At 46.5% G+C, this 22,518-nt stretch overlaps 1 protein-coding gene across 1 annotated transcript in view; it reads left to right on the top strand.

Annotated features, from left to right (window-relative positions):
* The window catches only part of Ephb1 (Eph receptor B1), a 437,328-nt gene that overhangs the window by 122,396 nt on the left and 292,414 nt on the right, over positions 1-22,518 (top strand). Inside the window, exon 2 of the mRNA NM_001104528.1 lies at positions 6,506-6,570. Coding sequence (NP_001097998.1) covers positions 6,506-6,570 — 65 coding nt within the window. The remainder of the gene's footprint in view (positions 1-6,505; positions 6,571-22,518) is intronic.

The following is a 22,518-nucleotide window of genomic DNA, read 5'->3' as shown; positions in this document are numbered from 1 at the left end:
TGAGACAGTCATCATCGACTCTCTCCATTTCATTTGTCTACTTCACCTCCAGTTTCTCCTTAAACCTTTAGTTTCTGCCTTCATATCTTTCCCCCAAAGCAGTGAATATGCAATGACTGTTCGTGTGGGGTAGGGGAGGCACTGGGAGACCAGCAGGAATAAAAGTATCATCTGTATCTACCCACCCCTGTGAGCTCTGTATCTCTGTAGCTGAGTTGTGCTGTGATGTTCTGTTGATATGTATGTACCCTGGGGAATCTGCATGCAGAAGACACCTCCACCAGCATGTGTGGATTGTCAAAGACATCATTAAAGTGGGATGCTAGGCCACACACCTGTCATCTCAGCTACTCAGAAGGCTGAGGCAGGAGGATTACTTGAGCTCCTCCTTCTGGGCCAACCTGAGTAACAAATAGTGAAATATATATACACACGGATATATATATCCATTGATTCATCACTTCTGTAATATACCAAAAGCTTTAACTCAAAAAGAATCAAAGTATTTGGTGAAAAAGCTTTGAATCTTTGGGCTGGGCAATAAATCCTCAAATAGGGTAGTGGAGTATGAAAGACAAACTTGATGGGTTGGGCTTTGTCAAAACCAAAAACTTGTGCTCTTGAGAAGACAGAAGGCAAGCGCCCAAACGTGAGTAAATATTTACAAAGTATGTACCTGAAAAAGGACCCAATTCTGGGACATAGAAAGAACTCTGAGGAGACCCCAGAGTGGCTGGCGAGGAGTGGAGAGTGCTTGTCTCCCCTACTAGGAACCACAGAGAAGTGGAAGCTGAGATAGAAGAAGCCCTGGGAGACAGAGAGAGCTGGGATGACTGCCCAGAGAGGGTCAAAGAACAGCAGGAACCAGAACCCTCTACCCCTGTTAGGGAGATGACTGTTGGGTGGGGGGAATTGTCAATAGAACAGCCCCAACAGAACCCCATTTTCAGAGATAGCTGAAATTTAGGGGCAAAGGTGTTCCATAGTCATGGAAGGCTGGGCCAAGTAGAGGTTGCTGCCTGGAGTTTGCATCACAGTGCTTCTCAGAGAAGGAGCCTACGTTATCCTCCTCCTCCCCCTTCTCGCCCCTCCTCCTCCCCTTCTCCATTGGCTACTAGAGTGATTCAAGCAGTACCCTCTTCAGAATAGAGGGATTCACCTGCCTTTCACCATGGCGGGGCATAAACTTCTGCCTATGCTCATCCTGAGTGCCTCACAAACATCCTTCCAAATTCGCACAAGCATGAGAGCTTCACGACCCCAACTAGACCCAGCAGTACAACTGTGTCTGCAGCACCCAAAACCATGCAGTGCCCTTCACAACAAGGACATGTGTTTCAACACAGCATGTGGTGCCAGTCCTAAGACCCCAGGAAACAAAGCCCTTGCTTTCTGGGAACTGGGTCTGTCGACCTCATGCCTCCCAGCCTGCCCATTCACTACTGTTACCAGCATACACCACTACTGCCTCTTGTGGTTTTCTGAGGACATGCCTCTCAATGGAGCTCTGCTACCAATGCTAATGACGCAATAGTGTTTAGGGACACATTTCCCCATCGTTTCTGTGTTCCTAGATACCAATGCCATTATAGGAGAATACCAGTGACAGAGATGTTCATCCCAGCAGGGCCTAAGGAATCAATCACTTATTTTGCATGCCTGGGATTACCATTCTCATCCCCAGAGTACCTGTGTAGTTGTTGACTGCTCTATGCACCAATCACTACCTCCACGTGGCTGCTAGACTGTCCCTGCTCCCACACCCTCCGAAATCAGATGGGCCCCATTGTCACATACACCATTTTAAAAGCTATTGATTCTAGCCAAAGAATCTATATAGCGACTGTATTGTGGCACTTACCTGGAAGTAAATCCAACTCAGTCTACCAGACGACTGCACTAAGAAACATCTTCAGCTGAAAGATGTTCCTATGAAGGTTGCCCTTCAATTGAAGGAGACACATAATCTTTGGGATGTGCAAACATCGATGCAGAGATGCAGTAAATATCAAGAAGCACAGCAGCACAATGCCTCCCAAGGAGTACACTAGTCTCTAGCAAAAGACCCTGAAGAAAAGGAAAGGGATAAGATGCTGACGTGTGATTCGGAGTAACGATTCCAGATCCTCACTGAGATATAAGAGAATACTAACAGATAAGTCAGTGGAATTTTAAGAAATCAACTCACAATGTGAATGAGGACTACAGTGGAGGGACAGAGACTGTGGGGAAGAATCAAACAAAGGCTGAAGCAGAAGAACTTGGCAAATCGAATATAAGACAGAGTTAAGAGCCCCACCGATAAACTATGTCAGTAAGAAGAAGGAATTTCAGAAGAAGAAGAAGAAGAAGAAGAAGAAGAAGAAGAAGAAGAAGAAGAAGAAGAGGAGGAGGAGGAGGAGGAGGAGGAGGAGGAGGAGGAGGAGGAAGAAGAGGAGGAGGAGGAGGAGGAGGAGGAGGAAGAAGAAGAGGAGGAGGAGGAGGAGGAGGAGGAGGAGGAAGAAGAAGAAGAAGAAGAAGAAGAAAAAGAAGAAGAAGAAGAAGAAGAAAAAGAAGAAGAAGAAGAAGAAGAAGAAGAAGAGGAGGAAGAAGAAGAAGAAGAAGAAGAAGAAGAAAAAGAAGAAGAAGAAGAAGAAGAAAAAGAAGAAGAAGAAGAAGAAGAAGAAGAAGAGGAGGAAGAAGAAGAAGAAGAAGAAGAAGAAGAAGAAGAAGAAGAAGAAGAAGAAGAAGAAGAAGAAGAAGAAGAAGAAGAAGAAGAAGAAGAAGAAGAAGAAAGGATTTCTGAACTGGAAGCCGAGTCTTTTGAAGCATCCCATGTCAGAAAAAAGGGAGTTAGGGGTGCCTTGAGAGTTAGGACTTTTTGAGCCCCGTTGTCTAGTTATTTTTGGAATTATCAGTGTTCAAGAAAGTGAAGGGATGGAAGGTGTTCAATTACAGTAGGAAATGTCCTTAACCCTGGGAGAGATATGGACATCCAGATCCAGGAAGCCCAAAAGATCCCAAATAGATTTGAGCTACAAAGGTCTTCTCCATGGTGCTCTGACTCAAACTACAAAAATTACAGGACAGAATTCCAAAAACAGTGAGAAGTTCCAGATCACATTTAAGAGGACCTCTCCCCACTCGCTGTGGCAGACGGACAGCAGAGTTCCCTTTGCAGAAACCTTATAGGCTAAGAGAAAATGATATGGTACATTCAATGTTCAGAAAGATGAAAGGTCTGCCACTCAAGAATATTATACCCAGCAATACTAACCTTTGGAAGTGAAGGAAAGAAAAAAAAAAGATGTCGCCAGCCAAGCAAAACTGATGACATTCACAGCATCACTAGACTGCTATTCCCAAAAGCATTATAGAAATCTTGGCATCACATGGAGTTGGAAGACAACTCCTGTTCAGACATTGACGCCTTTGTCAAAACGCCCATTCTACTCAAAGCAATTCACAAACTCAGTATAACTATACTTTTTTCCTCAAAATATCAGTGACGTTCTTTACAGAGCTAGAAAAGACAATTGCAAAATTCATACAGAAAGACACAAGATTCAGGACACCTAAAGCAATGTTGTACAAAAAGAACGAAGTGGGTGGCCTCATAATGCATCTAATGAGCATAGTAAAAACGGCCTTTAGACATGTGAAAATAGTTTCGTTGGGATTCCCCACTACACCCAAGGCTGTGCCTGATAACCAGGACTCAGGGACATCACTCACTCAAGATAACCAGACACAGTCCTAGAACCTTATGATGCCCACTGGATAGTATATAAGCAGAGACCAAGTACAGTGCTGTACTATGCACATCTAGAGACACACCACCTTAATCTGCCCTGTAACTGGAGATTCTCAAAGACTCCTGTTAGAGACTGGGCCTCACCTTCATCCCAGATACACTGAACAAGTGAGCAGCCTTGAGGAGACAGCCTTAGGATAATAGTTAGGAATATAGAGTGTGAACCTTGTGTGGGGACCCTCAGCATAATAAAATACAACTTTTATCATACTAACTACATGTATCTGCCTTTTTGTTCTCAACAATGATTGTCTTTAAAACACACCACAAAGCTTTTGTGATCAAAACAGCATAGTATAAGACAGATGCAGACCAATGGGATAGAAAGGAAAACCCTGAAAGAGTAAACCATTTATTAAGCCAGCTATCCTTTGACAGATGTTTAAAGAGCACCTGTTGAAGAAAGGACAGTGTCTTCAATAAGTGGATCTGACGAAGCTGGGCATATATATGCAGAAGAATGAAGCTAGATCCCCACATCTCAGAGTGTATGAAAACCAATTGAAATTAATATAAAAGCCCTGAAACCGTGAAACTCCTGGAGGAAATATTTCAATGCCTTGACATAGCCAAAGATATTTTTATATATGAGAAGAAAGCACCAAAAGTAGAGGAAACAAAGGCAAAAATAGACAAATGGAATTCTGTCCAACGAAGAAGTCTCCACACAGCAAGGGAAACAATAGAGTAGAGAGAAAGAACTTACAGAGTGGGGAAAATACTCACAAATTATTCTTTAATGGATGCTTGATATCCAAAATGTCTAAGGAACTCAACCAACTTACCCCCAACAAAGTCTAGTTAATAATAAGCAGACATAATGAATAAACATATCTCACGTCAAGATACCAAAATTAACAACAGCACATGTGAAAAGTATGGCAGTTGGAGAGATGGCTCAGTGGGTAAATGATTTACCACACAAGCATGAGGAGGAGTTTGAATCTCTCTCTCTCTCTCTCTCTCTCTCTCTCTCTCTCTCACACACACACACACACACACACACACACACACACAAACACACACATGCACAGACACACACACATATGCACGCATACATACACATAGCACACACATGCACACATGTGTACACAATGCATCCACATACATGTGGAGACTCATAACTCATACACACATGTGCTCAGCTTCATTGATCCTCAGGGAAATGCAGATCAAAACCACACTGAATTATCATCGCATTTAGAATGGCTGCCACGGCGAAGACAAAGAGCAGACACTGGTGAGAAAGGAAAGGAAAGCACTATTCTTTGTTTCTGCTGGTGGAAATGTAATTGAGTAAGATCACTCTGGGAAATAGAAGGGGTGGCACTCAAAACAACCAAACGATGATTACCATACTGTTTAGCAATCCCATGTCTGAGTATGTATTAAAAGAGGGATGGAATCATTTCGTCAAAGAGAAGCATGAATGCTATGTTTATTCCAGCATTGTTCACAATAGTTAAAATATAGGATTAATCAACATACTCACTGATAGATTAATGGAGTTGAAAAGTGTGACACAGAGGGGGAGGGAAGGAGAGGGAGAGGGAGAGGGAGAGGGAGAGGGAGAGGGAGGATGGAATACTATTGAGCCATGAAGAAGACACAGTCTGCAAAGTATGCAATGTTGAAGGTTTGGAATGAGCAGAATTCTCCTACTCTCATTCAATAGCCCCAATATGGAAGAGAATAAACGTATGTAAAAATTCAAGTGCATCCATAAAACAGCATTGTGCTTAGCAGTGAGAAAGAATGAAGCTGGCTTTGGTGATACAAGCATGCTCTACCAGCACTTGAGAGCTGGAGCAGGGAGGATTGTGAGTTCAAGGCCAACTTGGACAACAGCACAAGACCCTAGCTCAAGAAAGTCTCCTTCCCCCAAATACCAACCAAATAATAACCAAGGAAAAACTATAATAGTCTCAAAATATGAGTTTTTCTTAAAACTCTGATCTTCGAAACAGCCAGAAAAAGCAGTCCTATATAATTAAAGACAATAGTTTTTACTTTTGATGACAATGGATCAGCCATTATCTGGAGGCAGGGACAGAATGATCTAGGAGCAGTAGGTTTAGAAGACCAACAGGAGATAAAGAAATGTTTGTCTGGACTGATGCTAGGGTTGAAACTACATTCTTGTTTTGGATTTGCCCTTTGTCAAATTTTCTAAGTCTCTGTCAAGGTACTAGGGGAGAGGTTGGGCATATGTCTGGCCCAGGGGCAAAGAGACTTGTGGGAATGCCACTATTTAGGTGAGCAGTTGGTGTCTGAGAACTTTTAAGGACATCAACAGGGACAGGGACACCTTGGAGAAGGCAGGGGAATTTGTGGGAAGAAAACTGAGGCTAGAGAAGCAGTTAGGAACAGAGGAAGAGAACACACAGAGAGCTCAGTAAGGCTAGAGAAAGGCTTGTAGTTTGGTTACTGGGTCAGCATGGCCCCAAGAAAGCCCTTGGGTTGAGTAATACAATGTGGGTAGATGCTGGATATGGGCAATAGGATGTGAGTGTCAAGATGGGTTAAGGCATAGGCAACCGGGGTGTCCTGGAGAGAAGAACATGAGATCTACCATGGGTCTCAGCAGATTCTGTCCCCTCACTGTATCTTGGTTATCACAAAGGAGCCTGATTGTGAAGTTACCCAAGACTATTTCTGGTACCAGCTACTATCACACATAGCTTCACACTCTGTTCTCTTTCTGATTTGCAGAAACATTGATGGACACAAGGACTGCCACTGCAGAGTTGGGATGGACGGCCAACCCTGCCTCTGGGGTGAGTATTGCACCAGCATCCCTCAGTCCTGCAGAAGATGTCCAGCTTCCACAAGGTGGCTGGGAGGTGTAGGGCTTTCCTAGAAGCATACATGTGGATAGCAGTGCACAGAGTGAATATGGGGTACACTGCCTATCCAGAAAGCAGCACCACAGGGTCTTAGACCTGAGATGCTCCCTTATGTGTGGTATAGAGCATCTCTTGACCCAGTCCATCCAGACAGCTAGTTCCCAGGCAACGCGAGCCATAGATGTGTCAGAAAAGGGACATTAAAATTAATGCCTTTATAGCACATCAGAGATCAGCAGTGCCCACAGGCTGCAAAGAGGCCATGGGCATGAAGAAGGGGCTGGCAGTCAGAAGGGCCGAGGCTGTCTTTCACCTGGAGCTTTCCATAGAAACACATTCTTCATCCGTTTGGTCTGTGTACACGTACCTGGATAGACCCTGTAGCTATGATGAACAGCTTTGCGATGCTTGTGGTCTCCTGTGAAAACCAATCATGTTCATGGATGAATTAGGATGCATCTTTTCTCTGTGACACTGGAGAGACCAATAGACTCATGTGATACAGAGCTATGAATGAGGAACTGGAAGGGACAAGAAATCTAAATGAAGAAGGTTCATGTGAGCTGGATTTAAGGGAGCGAACAGAAGTTTGCCAGGTATGGCATGGGGGGCTTGGGAAGCTGCTCCAAGTGGAAGAGCCATCTGGTTCCATAAAGGGTTGGTCATGAAAAGACATGAAGCACAAGTCTATGCATTGAACATGGCCGAGTAGAGAGTGTCAGGATGAGCTGGGGCGTATTAGAACTCAGCTCAGTCAGAGGGTCCTTGGTTATTAATCTTCCAGGAGATGGAGAGATCTGGGCAATAGAGTGAAAGGGACACCCTGCTGATAGAATTGCTGGGAGAAAGGCCTGGGAGAGGCTCCTTCAGGTGCCTTAGGTGTATCCAAAGCATCAGATTAAAATGCTCGATTCCCAGAGCCCATTGAGAGGAGTGAAGGGGGCGGGTCAGAAATGCTGGACTACAGTGGGGTAGAGGGGATAGAGAAGATGCTCCCATGTCCTCACAGTGGTTGGTTGGCTCTGGGTCCTGAGATAAAAGGAGAGTACAGAGGGATGAGTAGGTTCTTCTTTCCATACAAGGAGAGAAGTCAGGTAGAGCAAGGTAGCCCTAGGCTTCTTCACCTGTCCTTGACTTCCTGTGTTTGGTAAAGTAGCATCCAGAGGGGACTTTCAGTGCAACAGGGCCTCACTGAATCCTAAGAGTTCCTCAGGTGGTCAGCACACCAGTGGTGCTCTCAGTGTCCACTCCCCAGGGCTCTCATTTCCAGATCCCACCCCCGACTCCTGCATTTGCAGGTGGCACTACCAGGCATAAGTGCCATGCCTTGATCCGTGATGAAGCTAGCAGTCCCCAGATCAATGAGTTAGGACCTAGCAAAGGCTTCTCTTCCTGGACAGGGCCAATTACTGCTAGAAGTACTGTGGGCAACCAGGGGAAGCAGTCCACTTGAACTGAGACTTCATGCAAAGCCGACGAGATGACCAGTCTAGGATCCCTGCATACACAAAGCTTGTTCCCCTCCACAAATCACATTGTTGGCTTGGCTGTATGTCTCTGTACTAAAGGGTCAGACACAGAAGGATGAGACAGAGGAATGGCCTTAGAGGTAGGAGGAAGCTAAGAGGACCCTTTTATTGACACCAAGTGGAGGGCGTGTCAAGGAAGGAGAGGAGGCAAGAGTGCCAAAGGCTGCTGGGTATGGACTTACCACTATGTCTAGCCCCAAGGACCCTGTTGGTAACCTTCATGGATGCTTTCAGAGGGCACCAGGGTAGGGGCTGGAAGCCGTGATTACATAGTACCAGTCAGTAAGAGGTAAAGTGAAAGAGTCCATGGCAGTGAAGTGGGATGAAGACAGCGTAGGATATGGAGGACTGGGGATACTGGGGACACATTTGCCAAGGACAGAAATCAAGGTATCTGGAAAGATCAGTATGATCTAGATCGGTGAAGGAAGCCATGAAATGGAATCTATCCTCACTTCAGACCTTCTGTCTGAGATAGGGATGAGGTTGGGGAGTCTTGAGGCATGCAACTTTAGGAGGTGGAGGACATCTATACCAGCTTCACTACTGGAGAGAGGCCAGATAAGATCAGAAGGAATATGGCTGAAGCTATGATCAAGTTGTAAGTGAAGGCTGCCCATGCATATGTGCTGGGCCTGTCTACATACAGGCTCTCTTTTACCTGCCTGGGTCTACCAATAGGAGTTATGTCAGTGGATGTGCCCAGAGTTGCAGATGTAATGGTGAGATTGAAAAATGGAATTGCCAAGGGCAGCAGGAGGCTGTTGGCATCTTATGGACCGACTGTTGTGGTGAAGGGAGCTCTCGTGAGGCTGTGGTCAGGTATGAAGGCACACCTGAGGTGAGAGGAGAAGAGGAAGCTGTGGCCTTATGTCAGGGGTAAGATTTGAGGTGCAACCTGTCTAGGTGAAGAGAAGTCCAGTTTAGGGCTGGGACAGATGATAAACTTCAGACCCTGAGGAGCTTAGGCCATATGAGAAGCTAAAAAGCTGTACTGGGTGATTCATATCTACTTCGGACCAGCGGAAAAGTTATAGATCTAGGCCACTTGAATTATCTTTCTGTAGTCAGTAACTCATTAGTGAATCAGGCTGGAGAAGGCAACTGGGTGGTGTCATGAGCCTGGAGAGAACTTTGGGTTAAGTTTGTCCTGCCCTGAGAGGGGATCTCTTTGTCCTTCCAAAGAGGGGAGGCAGCAGACACTGCAGTAGATGCTGACCATACCACATGGCAGCCCCTTGGGCTCCACAGAGGAGGAGCCTAAGAGACCTTTGGTTTATGTGGCTATCTGTGTTTCTCTGCTCTCGTGCTTAAAAACTGCCCGATCTGGGCTTGGCTCACCACCCACACCTAGCTTATGAACCATTTGTAGTCCTGTTGTTAGAAAGCTGAATGTAACATTGCATGTCAAAGTCAGAACTTATTTATGCCTGAATTCAAAATACTGCTTGGTAATTAAGCAGCCCACCTTTAATGTAAGTCTCTTGGTTTAATCAAAGTCACATGCTACCTGGTAAATAGAGGGAAAAAGGAAAATTCCTATTATAGGTGGACAATGCCAGGGGGTATTGGGTTCCCTCTAAAGGACTATGGTTATTTGAAGACACCTCAGTGAGGTTCTCCAGAACCCCTTCCTAGGCTGGAGAGACCCTTGTTTTCTCAGCTCTCCACAGTAGCAGACCTATAGGTAGTGAGTTCAAAGAATGTAGAGTAACCACTACATTGTGAGTAAATTGTAAATAGTGGCTTTCATGACTACATGGTCCTCCATAGTCAGTCCTGTTTCTAGATGCTGCCTGGCCTCTTCCATTTTTGCCCTCCTCACTGACCTGGTGCCCCGAAAGTGTCAGCTCTGTTCTATCCCCTCTGGGACCCTCCTGGTTGCTTCTCCATCTGCGGCTCAATGGTCACAGCACTGGCCTCTCACAGACTACCATCTGGGAAGGATGTGGCCATGTTTTCAAGGCCCAGAGGGTGGGTCTGCTCTAGGTCTCTGTCCCTGGTGCCAACCTAGCAGGGCTCGGTCACCAGGAATGTTTGTCAGTTGAGTAAGTGGTACTTCTTTGCATCTGTAACCCAGGGCTCTACACTAAGAGATGTCCAGGACAGGTTCATTGTAGCCCAACAAAGAGTTAGAGGCCTAGCAATATCCAACTGTCAATAAAGAGTTAGTTAGCAATGCAAATAGCACTACCTGAGAGATGAGCCTGACCAAAGAGAATGGATGCCCTGGAGGCACCTTTCTTTTTCAAACCCTGACTATAATGGGTTAGAGGCAAGTCTGTGTGTCCCCTGAGAATCTGGTGTATTCAATTTCCTCACTGGAAACCCAAGCCCAAAGTCCCTTTGCTCTCAAAGAGCTTGGGCAGAGCTCACCTACTATTGTACCCGGACCATAGACGGCCTTCTTTTGTGTCAGTTCCTGTGTCTATGATGTGAGTCTCTAAGTGAATATCTATGTAAGTTCCTATCTTCAAAGACTTCTCTGTAGGCTTCCAGATTCCATGTGTATCTGTGCTGCCTCGGAATCACCTTCACAGCCAGTGGCATGTGGGGTTGACTTTTTTTTTCTTTTTTCTTTTTTTCGGAGCTGGGGACCGAACCCAGGGCCTTCCGCTTGCTAGGCAAGCGCTCTACCACTGAGCTAAATCCCCAACCCCGGGGTTGACTATTTTAATACTAGCCATTCTTCACCAAGGCTTGATAGAGGAAAACTGCAAAAGGGATCCAGAATCAAGCTCGGTGAGCCCACAGCTTGAGTAAACTGGGCTCCTGTGCACTCTCTGTGTATAATCAGCATATGTGTGTGTGTGTGTGTAGACATGTGTATATGTGTGTATTTGTATATGCATATATATGTATGTGCACATATTTATATATGTGTGTTTGTCTATGTATATGCGCCTATATGTGCCTATGTTGGGCATATAATTATATGTATATGTATATATGTGTGTATTATATGTTTATATATGTGTGTGAATATATCTTTGTGTGTATGTCTATGTATATGTGCATATTTATGTGTATGTGTAATGTTATAAACATTTGTATACATTTATATTTCTGCGTATATATGTGGTGTGTGTGTATCTGAGTGCACATGTATATTTGTGTGTATGTATATGCCTGTGTAGATAAATGTGCATGTGTGCATACATGTCTGTGTATGGACAGATGACATTAAAGGAGTTTTACCAAGGCCTCTCTAGGCAGTTCTGTGTTGTGGTGGAAGGATTATTGAACTGACTAAGCTAAGTTCTACTGAGGAGGGAAAGACTCCCATTTGAAAGTCTATGGCTGGCCATTAACTCCCAGTACACGCTGAAGCCTTCTGCAGGGCTTTCCCCATACCCACTCTCTGGCTATCCAGGTGTGTGGCCTGTCTGGGTCTCTTGGCATCCCTGGCTCTGTCCTCCATCCTCAAGTTCTTGAGGTGCTCTTGCCAGCTGGCTCTCATGGGAGTGAGGAAATTACACTCAGGAGAGAAAGCCACTCCAGCAACTGCCTGTCTCTTCCAAGGCCAACAAAATCAATTCCTATTTTTCTGGGCTGGTAAGTGACACAGGTATAGAGCAGCAGCCTAAGCCCCAGGTCATGACATCAAATCTCTGCTCACATCCCCATTGGCAGATCCCTGCCTACGTGATCAGGGCCTGCCTTTTAGACTCCCTCACTTCCTCTGTTCTGTTGGGTAGCAGCCCCACCCAGGACAAGGGTAGGTAAAGTAGTTTTCTTTGGCACTTACTTAGGAAACACTAGGCTATTATCAGCCCTCTGGAGGGCTGATTTTCTTCTCCTCTGCCTTTGATGACTCAATCCTGCTAATTAGGCTAGAAACGCCTGAGCTGGGTTAGGGGCAGATCCAAGTGAAATTTAGCTGTGGATGAGAGAAAGGGTTTTGTCAATGGAATGTCCCCTATTTGACTTTGGAGGCGTGCCAACAGCAGGCGGGCAGAGGGTGCAGCCAGGTAGTGCTTTTCCATACTGTGTGTTGGTCTGAGATCATGTGGTTTGGTGGCTAAGTCCTGGCACCTCCCATCAACAGGCACATGTCCTCAGTCAGGGCTTTGGGTGGCCAGGGACAGAAGTGCAAAGCAGTCTGTGAGGACAGAGCTGAGCTCACACACAGATGGTCCAAGTAGCCTGGGCTGTGGCTTGGGCCAGTCTAGCCATGGGGGTGAGCTGACTCCCACTCTATACCCTGTCCCACACTTGTCTCTTTTATTTTTTTGTCTCTTCTTACTCCTTCTTCTTGTTCATCTCCCACAGCACTGGGTATTGGTGGGATGCTACAGCTCCTCTGTGTCGCGACATGTCCACAGCAGCTTCTGCCCTTTAGCCTCTTCCATTTTTATGCTGGAAAAGAAGAAACAGCTGTTGCTGGCACCTCCGTCTAGCAGAAGCCTTGGCATTTGTTCTACTCAGGCCTAAGTGGCTTGTCTTGGATTCTATACTCACCCTCAAATAGAGGACTTGTTGCTCACGTTCAGTGTTGAGCTAGGCCCAGTGAAAACTTTAGGGACTGTAGGGAAGGGGGACATACTGTAACTCTCTCAGGGTATAGATTCCAGAAAGTTCTTAGCGAATAAGAAAGATTAAAAAATAACAGCAAACAAGCGAACAAACCTAACACAACAGAAGAGGCCTATGTGAACCAACCGCAGGGCTTTCCCAGGCTCTGTCTTACTGCTATGGAAACAAAAATGAGGAACAGCCAGCAGATAAATCTTCACCTTAGATTCCATGGCTCAATAGTGTCCCTGTTGCCCTTTAACCCCTGGTAGGCTGATCCTCTACTAGGGCACAACTAATGAGATTCCTGCTTAGGACAAACCACAGCTGTGAATTGTGGAAGACTCAAGCCGAGATGCCCCTGAGGTCCAGGAATTCAGGCACACTGTGTAAAAGGTTGGCTTTTTCTCACAGTTCCAGACATGAATGGAATCCTTTCCTTAGCTGTTACTCAGGAATTAGTTTAGCTTTCTCAGCTGAGAGTGGCCAGCCCCCTGCTGCTGACCTCTGGCCCCCTGATCTTTCCCTCCTCCTCTCTCCTCTCCTTCCCTCTTCAGGTAAACCACTGAGCTAAGTCAGGCCTCCCCACCCTGTGTCTCCCACCCACTCTTTATCTTTTTCTCTCTCTACCAAAAGGCCTGTAATTAGGAAACATTAGCAGGCTCAAAACAGCTTTCATACCTGAAACATCCTCCCTAATTGCACTCAGCTGAGCTCTTCCCTGGCTATTAATGTCACTTTTATGAAGCAATGAGGAGCAAAACACCCGAGGCACTTAAAACATTTTTTATATAATATGCGTCTTTTAGGAATGGAAGTTTAAAATCACCTGCCTGACAGAGACAGTGATAGACAAAGGCAAGGGGGGGGGGGTTCAGGACTAGAGCTGGGAGGTGGGGCCTCCTCCAGGAGATGGAGGGTGGTCCAGAAGGTTCAGAATCTGCTCTCAGAAGGAACTGGCCAACAGGCCTGCCTGGTGAGGTAGGAATGTGGGTGGGCACTAGGGGAGGAGAGTTGGGCTAAGGACTCTCTCTCTCTCTCTCTCTCTCTCTCTCTCTCTCTCTCTGTGTGTGTGTGTGTGTGTGTGTGTATACATATGTTTGTACATGTGTGCATGCATGCAAGTTAAAAAAATGGGGGTGAGTGTGCTTTTATTTCTAGTTTACTGGATTAAGGCACTTTGGGAGTTGTGGCTTTCTAGAATCTAATGTCACACTAATTTCCTTTCTTGCCCTTAGAAATGCCTCACATGCTTTCATCTGCTTATTAGGTCTGTCCAAAATCCACAGAGCTTATCCATATCAACTTCTCCCCTTTTGGAGATGTGGCCCCAGGAAGAATCAGTTGCCTTAGTGGCTGATCCATTGCAGGTTCTAACTCAGCCGGAAGCACACAGGCGGGTGGGGGTGGATGGGTCCTTTTCCTAGGCCAGACCTAGCTTATTTGCACCCTAATAGGCTTAACTCAAGTTGACTGGGACAGATAGGTGCCCCCTGTCATCTCAGAAGCCCTCTATGGGAAGGTTGTTTCAGCACTGAAACTCTTCTGAAAAAGTTATGTTAACCTGAGGACTGAATGACAGCTCTTCCTGACTTGAAAGATAAGAGGCTTTTAGGACCTTAAGAGAGCAGGGTTCTTGAATGGAGAGGAACAGATCAGCTATTCTAGCCTGAGCTCAGCTCGACTCAGATAAGAAACCTGAGTGAAGGGCAGAGCGTCAGAAGCAAGGTTATGTTGAATTAGGAAGTCAGAAGGGGTCGACGAGATGGCTCAATTGACAGTTCCAGAAGCACAAGCATGAAGGTATGAGTTTGGATCTCTAACACCCTTGCAGAAAGTTGGACTTGACATGCACCTGCAATCCCAGTGCAAGAAGGCAGAGACAAGAGATACCCACAGGACTTGCTGACCAACTAATCCAACTAATCAGTGAGCTCTGGACTCTGAGAGGGATCTTGTCTCAGCAGATAAGGTGGAGAACAATTGAGTAAGGCAGGTAGTAGTATCAACCTCTGGCTTCTACACATATGCACATACACTCACATATGCATGTGTATACACAGGCATGCATACACACACACACACACACACACACACACACACACACACACACACACACACACAGAGGAGGAAACAGATGAAGGGAATGGCAGAGTCATCAGAAAAAAGATGAAGACTCTGTGTCTGACCCTAGGAAGGATGAACTCCTGCGGAAACTGGGCAGCTCCCTGATGAAGTTTTTCTTTCCTTATCAACCACTGTATTTCTAAGGAAGCAAGCCTAGGATTTAGAAGCTGATGTTCTGGGATTATTTCCATTTCCTGCTAAGGTCTTTAACTTGCTGGGACCCATATTTTGCATCAATGTAAGCATTTATTTGAGGAGTGACAGTGAGGATTTAATTTTGTTTACCTTGGGATTTTTTTTTTGTTTTTGTTTTGTTTTGTTTTGTTTTGTTTTGTTTTTAGTTCAGGGCAATGCTGCTGGCTTTGACTAGTACTGTGACAGCACTGTGCACCAGCTCTTGTTAGAGGGGAGGGCTGTGGGAACAAAATAAACATTTGAGCATTTCCCTTAGATTGTTTTTCCCAAACGAAGGCCAGAGAATACACCCTGTTATTGATAGCAGGATTTTTATTAACTGCTGTCACTACTGGTCACCATCAGTTAAACACTGAACCTGGTTCCAGGATGGTACATATCACCTCACTGACTCTCACCAGGACACCCACAGTAGGTGACATTTCTTCCATTTTTCAGTGGTGTCCTTAAATCTCAGGGCTGTACTCAAAGTCACAGCACAGAGACAGACCCAGGCCTGTCTGACCACAAAGTTCATTCTTGTTCCAATGGCTGTGAAGGAGTGTGAAGAGGGACTCAAGGGGCCATAGATGCTGGAGGAACAAGAAGGCAGGAAGGCAATGAGCAGAGGGCAGTGTCTCCCAATACTCTACCATAGGAAACATGAAATTCGCACCCACAGTCCAGAGTGGTGCTTGTAGGGAGTGCCTGAGGAGTCAGTCTTTTCTTATGTAAAAGCATATTTGAAAGGGACAGCTGGAGCAGGTAATCTAAGATCTGAAGGTTTAGGGGTAGAAGATAAGAAGTCGAAGTGGACATGAAGTGTGAAGCCTTACTCACAGATCACATGAACCCTGGTCAGAAATCCAGAAGAAGAGACAGTGATATCTGATGATGGTAGAGCCAGTTCCCATCCCCAAAGCCTTAGTAATCACACAGAAGTGAGGACACTTCAGAAGGGGGAGTTGTGAGGGGACTTTAGTGAGCCGCTTTGTTCTATCAGGTGGTCTCGGAATTCCTCCTGCAATTGAATTGTGTGTATACATGCATGCGTGCCTGCTCGAGTACATGTATATGTGTGTTATGCATGTGTGCATGCGTGCATGCCCGCACGTGTGTGTGTGTGTGTGTGTGTGTGTGTGTGTGTTTGTGTGTGTGATGCACTGCATCTTCACCTCCAAGCACTTAGTCCTGATTCATCATGATTGAAGAGCAAGTCTGAGCCATGTCCAGGTGTCACAAGGACAGAACAGTCAATGTGATGTCAGAGTAAGCATTCAGACTTATCTGCTTTGACTACTGCATGCCAGCTGATAATGGATTGTGTTTGCATGTGGGTACAGACAATTAATTCATTATGCAAAGATGAGCCAGCTGTGACACACTTGGAGGTTATTGGGACCTGTTTGTGGCTATCTGCATAGAGCTGCAGGTGGGGGCAAGGCCAGGCTGATGGGGACCTGTTTGTGGCTATCTGTATAGAGCTGCAGGTGGGGGCAAGGCCAGGCTGATGGTGGACATTTAGAGAGGGCTAAGTGCAAGCCACTGATGAAGATGCTGGTGTCCCGCTGCCACCCAAGAGTATCTCAGCTAATGCGTTCAACTGGAGAACTGAATTTTGAGAGAGACTCTGGAAAAGGTAGAATGCGTTTAGTGGGTACTGATGAATGACTGATCTTGTCATTTAAGGAATGCTCATGGATCAAGGCACCTCAGTGTAGAAATAATCCAAAGCCAGGTCCAAGAAGCAAAGGAGTGAGATCATTTTCCTCAGTGGGCATCAGACTCCTCCACAGGCATCCTGGCAGCAAGCTCCAGCAGTCCTAGGAAAAAGATAGTCAGTCCCCCAAAGCAGGTTGTAGGCTCTGACCATGTTTCCCTCCAGTTGTGGGAGGGGGGACAGCAGACTGGAGAAGAAGCATCCTTCTTCTCAGACCAGATTTAGTTCACTTGTACTCAGAGGATGGTAATGAAGCCAAGAGCCCCTCCTTCCTTGCAGGGCTGGCTCCCTGGTCTCTAGAAGAGTTCCAGCTGGCTTTAGCCGGGGCATGGCCCATGTGCTATGAGTTCCCAGAATGAGAAGCCCATTTTTGCAGCCTGTGACCCAGTGCGATGGACCGGCTTCAGACTGGCCTCTGCTAGGCATTCGGAGCAGCAGTCCCTCCAAACCGAATGAAAATGCCACTAGTCTCTCTGGGGCTAACTCTGTGCCCTTCGTCGGGAGCACTAAGGGCTCAGCCAAGCTCTATTAGGCAGCTGGGGCCTGCAGCTCCCGCCCCTGCCTTGTCGAACAAGGCCGTGTTGGGCAGCAGTGCGAACCACATTCAATAGACAGCTTAAGATAATCACATGTGTGAGGCACTGGGATAATAGTAGCTGAATACCCTGCCACCGTTGCCATAGTGACCAGCCAAGCACTGGCTCCCCTCTTTCCCCCCACCCCTTTCTTTCTTGTTTTCTGGACCTTCTCGTTATAGGGCTGGCTGGTGGAGTGGGGGGTGAGTTTGGGAAATGGGAAAGAGGAGGAAAGGGGGAGGGTAGACCCTAGAGGGCCAGGCCATTATATTCTCTTTAAATCCCTCAGCTGGAGGTATTTTAAATCTCAACAGAGACAGAGAGAAACAGTGTCTTAATCCCCAGCTCCCTGTGAATTATTTAAAAGGATCCTGTCAGAAGGATGAATTTGTCACTGTTGCAGTGTCAACAGCAGCAGCAGCTGTCATAATGGTTAGAGACCCAACTCCAGGCAGGGCCTGGTACTCCATGTTGCTGCCTGGTGGGGCTGCCAGTGGCTTGGGGGTGTGTGGACCAGATGCTCGTTTTGAGGCACAGGCCTGCGGGTGTCTGAGCTCTTCCTGATGTGCCGGTGGATACTGGGATCTGAAATGTGTCAGGCTTCGTAAAGATGCCTGTTTGCTGGACCTCGGGTCTTCTGGTAATGTGGTGGCTCCATGGTGTGGGGTCCCTGAGGAGTGAGGGAAGTTCTTTTTCTCCCAGAGCATTGAGGAGTCAAGTCTCATTTGCCTTGAATAAGGGAGCATACTTGAGAGAGGACCTCGACTAGTACTCCCAACTGTATGTACACCTAAGTTTCCCACACATACCACACATATGGTGATGAAGAAGCTGGAAACAAAAGGATAGACCACCAGGCAGACAGGAGAGAGCTTCAGAGGGTACACGTTGTTGAGGGAGCACCAAGCCCACCAAGCCTGTCTCACCAGAGGGCTTGTAGCCATCCATTCTGAAACTCCCCAAAGAGTATGACTTGAGTTTTTAGGCACATCAGGTATACATTCTGTCTAATCCTCACGTCCATCTCACAGACTACGTATTTTTAGTATATCTGTGTTGCAAAGGGGAAAACTGATTTGGAGAGGTTTAAAGAGGTACTTCTGGTCAACCAGCTGGGTCTGGCTGAGCCCAGAGCTGGTGATTTTTTCCCATGCTAACCACACCATGATCTGGTTCTGGGTTGGGCAGGACTGCAGAAGTCATCTCCCAGCCTCACCTCTTTCTAGTCTTTCTGACTCTTTGCTCTTGTAGTCAAGCTGGCATCCTGGTTTTCTGGGTATCACAAAGTACCAGGTCCTTGCTGTGGGGGATTCCCTTTTGGGCAGAGCCTCTGAACTCTTAAGTTTGTTTGTGAAGCACAAATGCTCCCTCTCAGTATCTGGTGTACTCACCTGGGACCTTCTCTCTCGCTTGCTCATATCCCTACCATCCAGCAGTGGGGTGACACAGATACCTGCTAGCACTCCCCCATTCCTCCTACTCCTGTAAGTCCCCTCATTGGTCCACCAAGCTGGCCTTGGGTAGAATCGTTTCTTTGATCCATGATTAGTGTCCCATCTATGGTGAAGAGACATTTGTTCATATCGCCCACTGGAAAAGTCATAAGGCAAGGTCATACAGCACTGAATGCTATTAGAGAGGACGTGAGGAGACAGAGGTCGTGGCAGCTGGGAGCGGAGGCTGGGTGGCTGCTTCAGGTGGATCTCGGGGAGTTTTGCTTTTAGAGGCTGCGGTGGGTATCAGGTGTACACACTCTCCATATTCTAATTAGGTCTCTTCACTCCTTTGCTCTTGTGCGCTCCGAAGAGTGTATCTATGCTCCGACTCTGGAGTCTGGAGAACTCTGTTTTATGTCATACAACAGGCAATATGAAGCCCTTTCAAGATGCTAGCTGGAAAGAAACAATGTTCCATGAGCCACCCTTCTCTTCAGTATACCTCGTAGACTTTGGTGATGCGTGAGGGGGCCATTCATATTCTCCCAGGCCAGCACATCTGGGAGGTAAATTAAGCATATTGGGAGGTGAGCTGGAAGCTCAGGCCCTCTTGGGAGCCATTGAGGAAATGTTGTCTTGGTTGGTTGCTGTGCTAAATGACAGGTCCCTCTGGGCATGTAGGAGTTTATGCCCCAAGGACCGAATTTTACCTTTTCATTAGCCCTCTAGCTTGTCTAATCTCCCAGCTCTTTCAGGCTTAACCTACTGTCTATACCGGAGCTTCTTTCTCGGAGTCCACACTGATTGGTGAGAGGCTAGATGGTGGTGTCTCTGACCTATCTGCTGCCCTAATGAATCTGTGGGTTCCTCTATGCTTGATGAAGCTGAATACTGCTGGAGGCATGTTTAGAGAGGCAACCATCTCCCCTGATTGGGCAAGGCCATCATATTCCCATTATTGTCCCACAGAGCACAGTGGCAACCATTTCTACTGACATAGCAGCTTCCCTTGACAGCAGGTGATGTCCAATTACAGACTGCAGAGTGGACCCAGAGCCTCTGAGCTGGATTTGGTTTTGTTTCCTGTGGGCTCGTGGAAGATAGAGTCCCACTGAAAGCCTGTTTGAAAGAAGATGGTCTGCACTGATGTAGGCTCAGAGGAAGCCTGGGAAATTGTCAGCAAAGAGAAGGGCTGTTGTTTATTTTACTGGGTTTGTATGGAGAGGGAATTCGGACCATAAGTCCTTACATTCTGCTGAGCACAGGGTAGGATAACTTATCTAGAATCAAGATGGCTTCCACACCCCATTGACTCAGCTAGGGGCAGGTCTTGAGGTTAAGACAGTAAAGATGGCCATCGTAGTAGTAACAGCAATTGCTGGTAGTCAGCAAGTGGTAGTTGCTGAACACTCTACAAGAGTTACTTCCACCACCTTTGAGGCCTCACCACACCCTGCAAGGAAAATAGTATTTTGCATGTGGAGAGACTGAAACTCAAAAGTTGTCTGTGGTCACAAGACTATAGTTAGCAGAGGTGAGGCCTCCTGCTCTTGGCCCCTTCCCAGTTTTTATGGCCACACTGGTGTCCTGGTTTTCTTGGCATATACCAGGTTATTAATTCAGGGGATTTGTTGTTCTTGTACCTGGAATGGACTCCCAGCCTGGCTGGTAGGTATCTTTAAATTTCAGAAGCCCTTCCCAAAGTAACACTGTGTTACTTTGTGGCATACTTTTGTTCCCACAGAAAGATTAAAAAACAAAACAAAACAACAAACAAACAACAAACAAGCAAAATCCAAACAAACTCTTCATCTCAGGTAGGATACCAATAACAGACCTAAAAAACAATTTCACCCAGTCTATTCCTGCTTGGCGAACTAATACATTTGCAAAGGTCACTTAAGAAAACGAATTCGAAGTTCTAGAAGAATGAGTGATCCCATAGCAGCTGTGCCATTAAAAGCCCACATCACTGTGGATGGTGACTCACCAAAGCCAGACCCCTGGAGCTCCATCCAGCTTGCAGGCAGTTCCACTTGAGAGTCTCCTCTTCCTCCAGCAGTTGGTTACTGCTTATGTAACATTGGGAAGGGGCCTCATGAGTCTTGTAACTTTCTGCGCTTCCTGAGTTCTAAGCTTCCTTAGCATCCTGGGTATTATGAGCCTCTCTCTCTTCCCTCCAGGAGGGAGCATTTCAATTCAGAAGCATCTACATGGGTACCTTCCTATGTTTGCTCACTGGCTGGTTCGCTGTGTTACAATATAAGGTCCACGGGGGTTGCAGATTTGTCTATTTTCTGCTGGGTCACCAATACCTCAAACATTGTTTGGAGAATGAGTGGATTCTCTTGTCTTATCCAATCCTGACTTAAGAAATGAGTTCACCGAGCTGGGCAGGGTAGTGGTTAGAACAGCTAGAATCCTGCCAAGTTAACAGAGAGAAAAGCTGATTTTAAGAATTGGCTGTGCGGGAGAGTCCCAAACCGGCGGATCCCTGCCCACAGCAGCTCTCTGCTCCCAAACCCGTGGGAGAGAGCCCTCACCGCCTGGTCAGGTAGGCACTCCTGAGACTGCAGAGCAGAAGAGACCACCAACATTGCCCACCCCTGCCCACATCCCTGACCCAAGAGGAAACTGTATACGGCCTCTGGGTTCCCGTAGAGGAGGGCCCAGGAGCAGCAGATCCACTGCGTCTGAGACACCGCCGGAACCTGAAGGGACCGACAGGATAAACAGTTCTCTGCACCCAAATCCCGTGGGAGGGAGAGATAAACCTTCAGAGAGGCAGACATGCCTGGGAAACCAGAAGAGACTGCACTCTGCACACATTATTGATTCCAGAGGAAAACACCAAACGCCATCTGGAACCCTGGTGCACGGAAGCTCCCGGAAAGGGCAGCGCAGATCTTCCTGGTTGCTGCGGCCGCGGAGAGCTCATAAGCAACACCCCATGAGCAAACTTGAGCCTCGGGACCACAGGTAAGACCAACTTTTCTGCTGCAAGCGATCTGCCTGGTGAACTCAAGACACAGGCCCACAGGAACAGCTGAAGACCTGTAGATAGGAAAAACTACATGCCTGAAAGCAGAACACTCTGTCCCCAGAACTGACTGAAAGAGAGGAAAACAGGTCTACAGCACTCCTGACACACAGGCTTATAGGACAGTCTAGCCACTGTCAGAAATAGCAGAACAAAGTAACACTAGAGATAATCTGATGGCGAGAGGCAAGTGCAGGAACTCAAGCAACAGAAACCAAGACTACATGGCATCATCGGAGCCCAATTCTCCCACCAAAGCAAACACGGAATATCCAAACACACCAGAAAAGCAAGATCTAGTTTCAAAATCATATTTGATCATGATGCTGGAGGACTTCAAGAAAGACGTGAAGAACTCCCTTAGAGAATAAGTAGAAGCCTACAGAGAGGAATCGCAAAAATCCCTAAAAGAATTCCAGGAAAACAAATAAACAAGTAGAAGCCCATAGAGAGGAGTCACAAAAGTCCCTGAAAGAATTCCAGGAAAACACAATCAAATAGTTGAAGGAATTAAAAATGGAAATAGAAGCAATCAAGAAAGAACACATGGAAACAACCCTGGATATAGAAAACCAAAAGAAGAGACAAGGAGCTGTAGATATGAGCTTCACCAACAGAATACAAGAGATGGAAGAGAGAATCTCAGGAGCAGAAGATTCCATAGAAATCATCGACTCAACTGTCAAAGATAATGTAAAGCGGAAAAAGCTACTGGTCCAAAATATACAGGAAATCCAGGACTCAATGAGAAGATCAAACCTAA

This window comes from Rattus norvegicus, chromosome 8 (genome assembly GCF_036323735.1).
Source record: "Rattus norvegicus strain BN/NHsdMcwi chromosome 8, GRCr8, whole genome shotgun sequence".
NCBI classification, from domain to species: Eukaryota; Metazoa; Chordata; class Mammalia; order Rodentia; family Muridae; genus Rattus; species Rattus norvegicus.
Note: the sequence above shows the minus strand (reverse complement) of the source record. Positions and strands in the feature narration are given on the sequence as shown.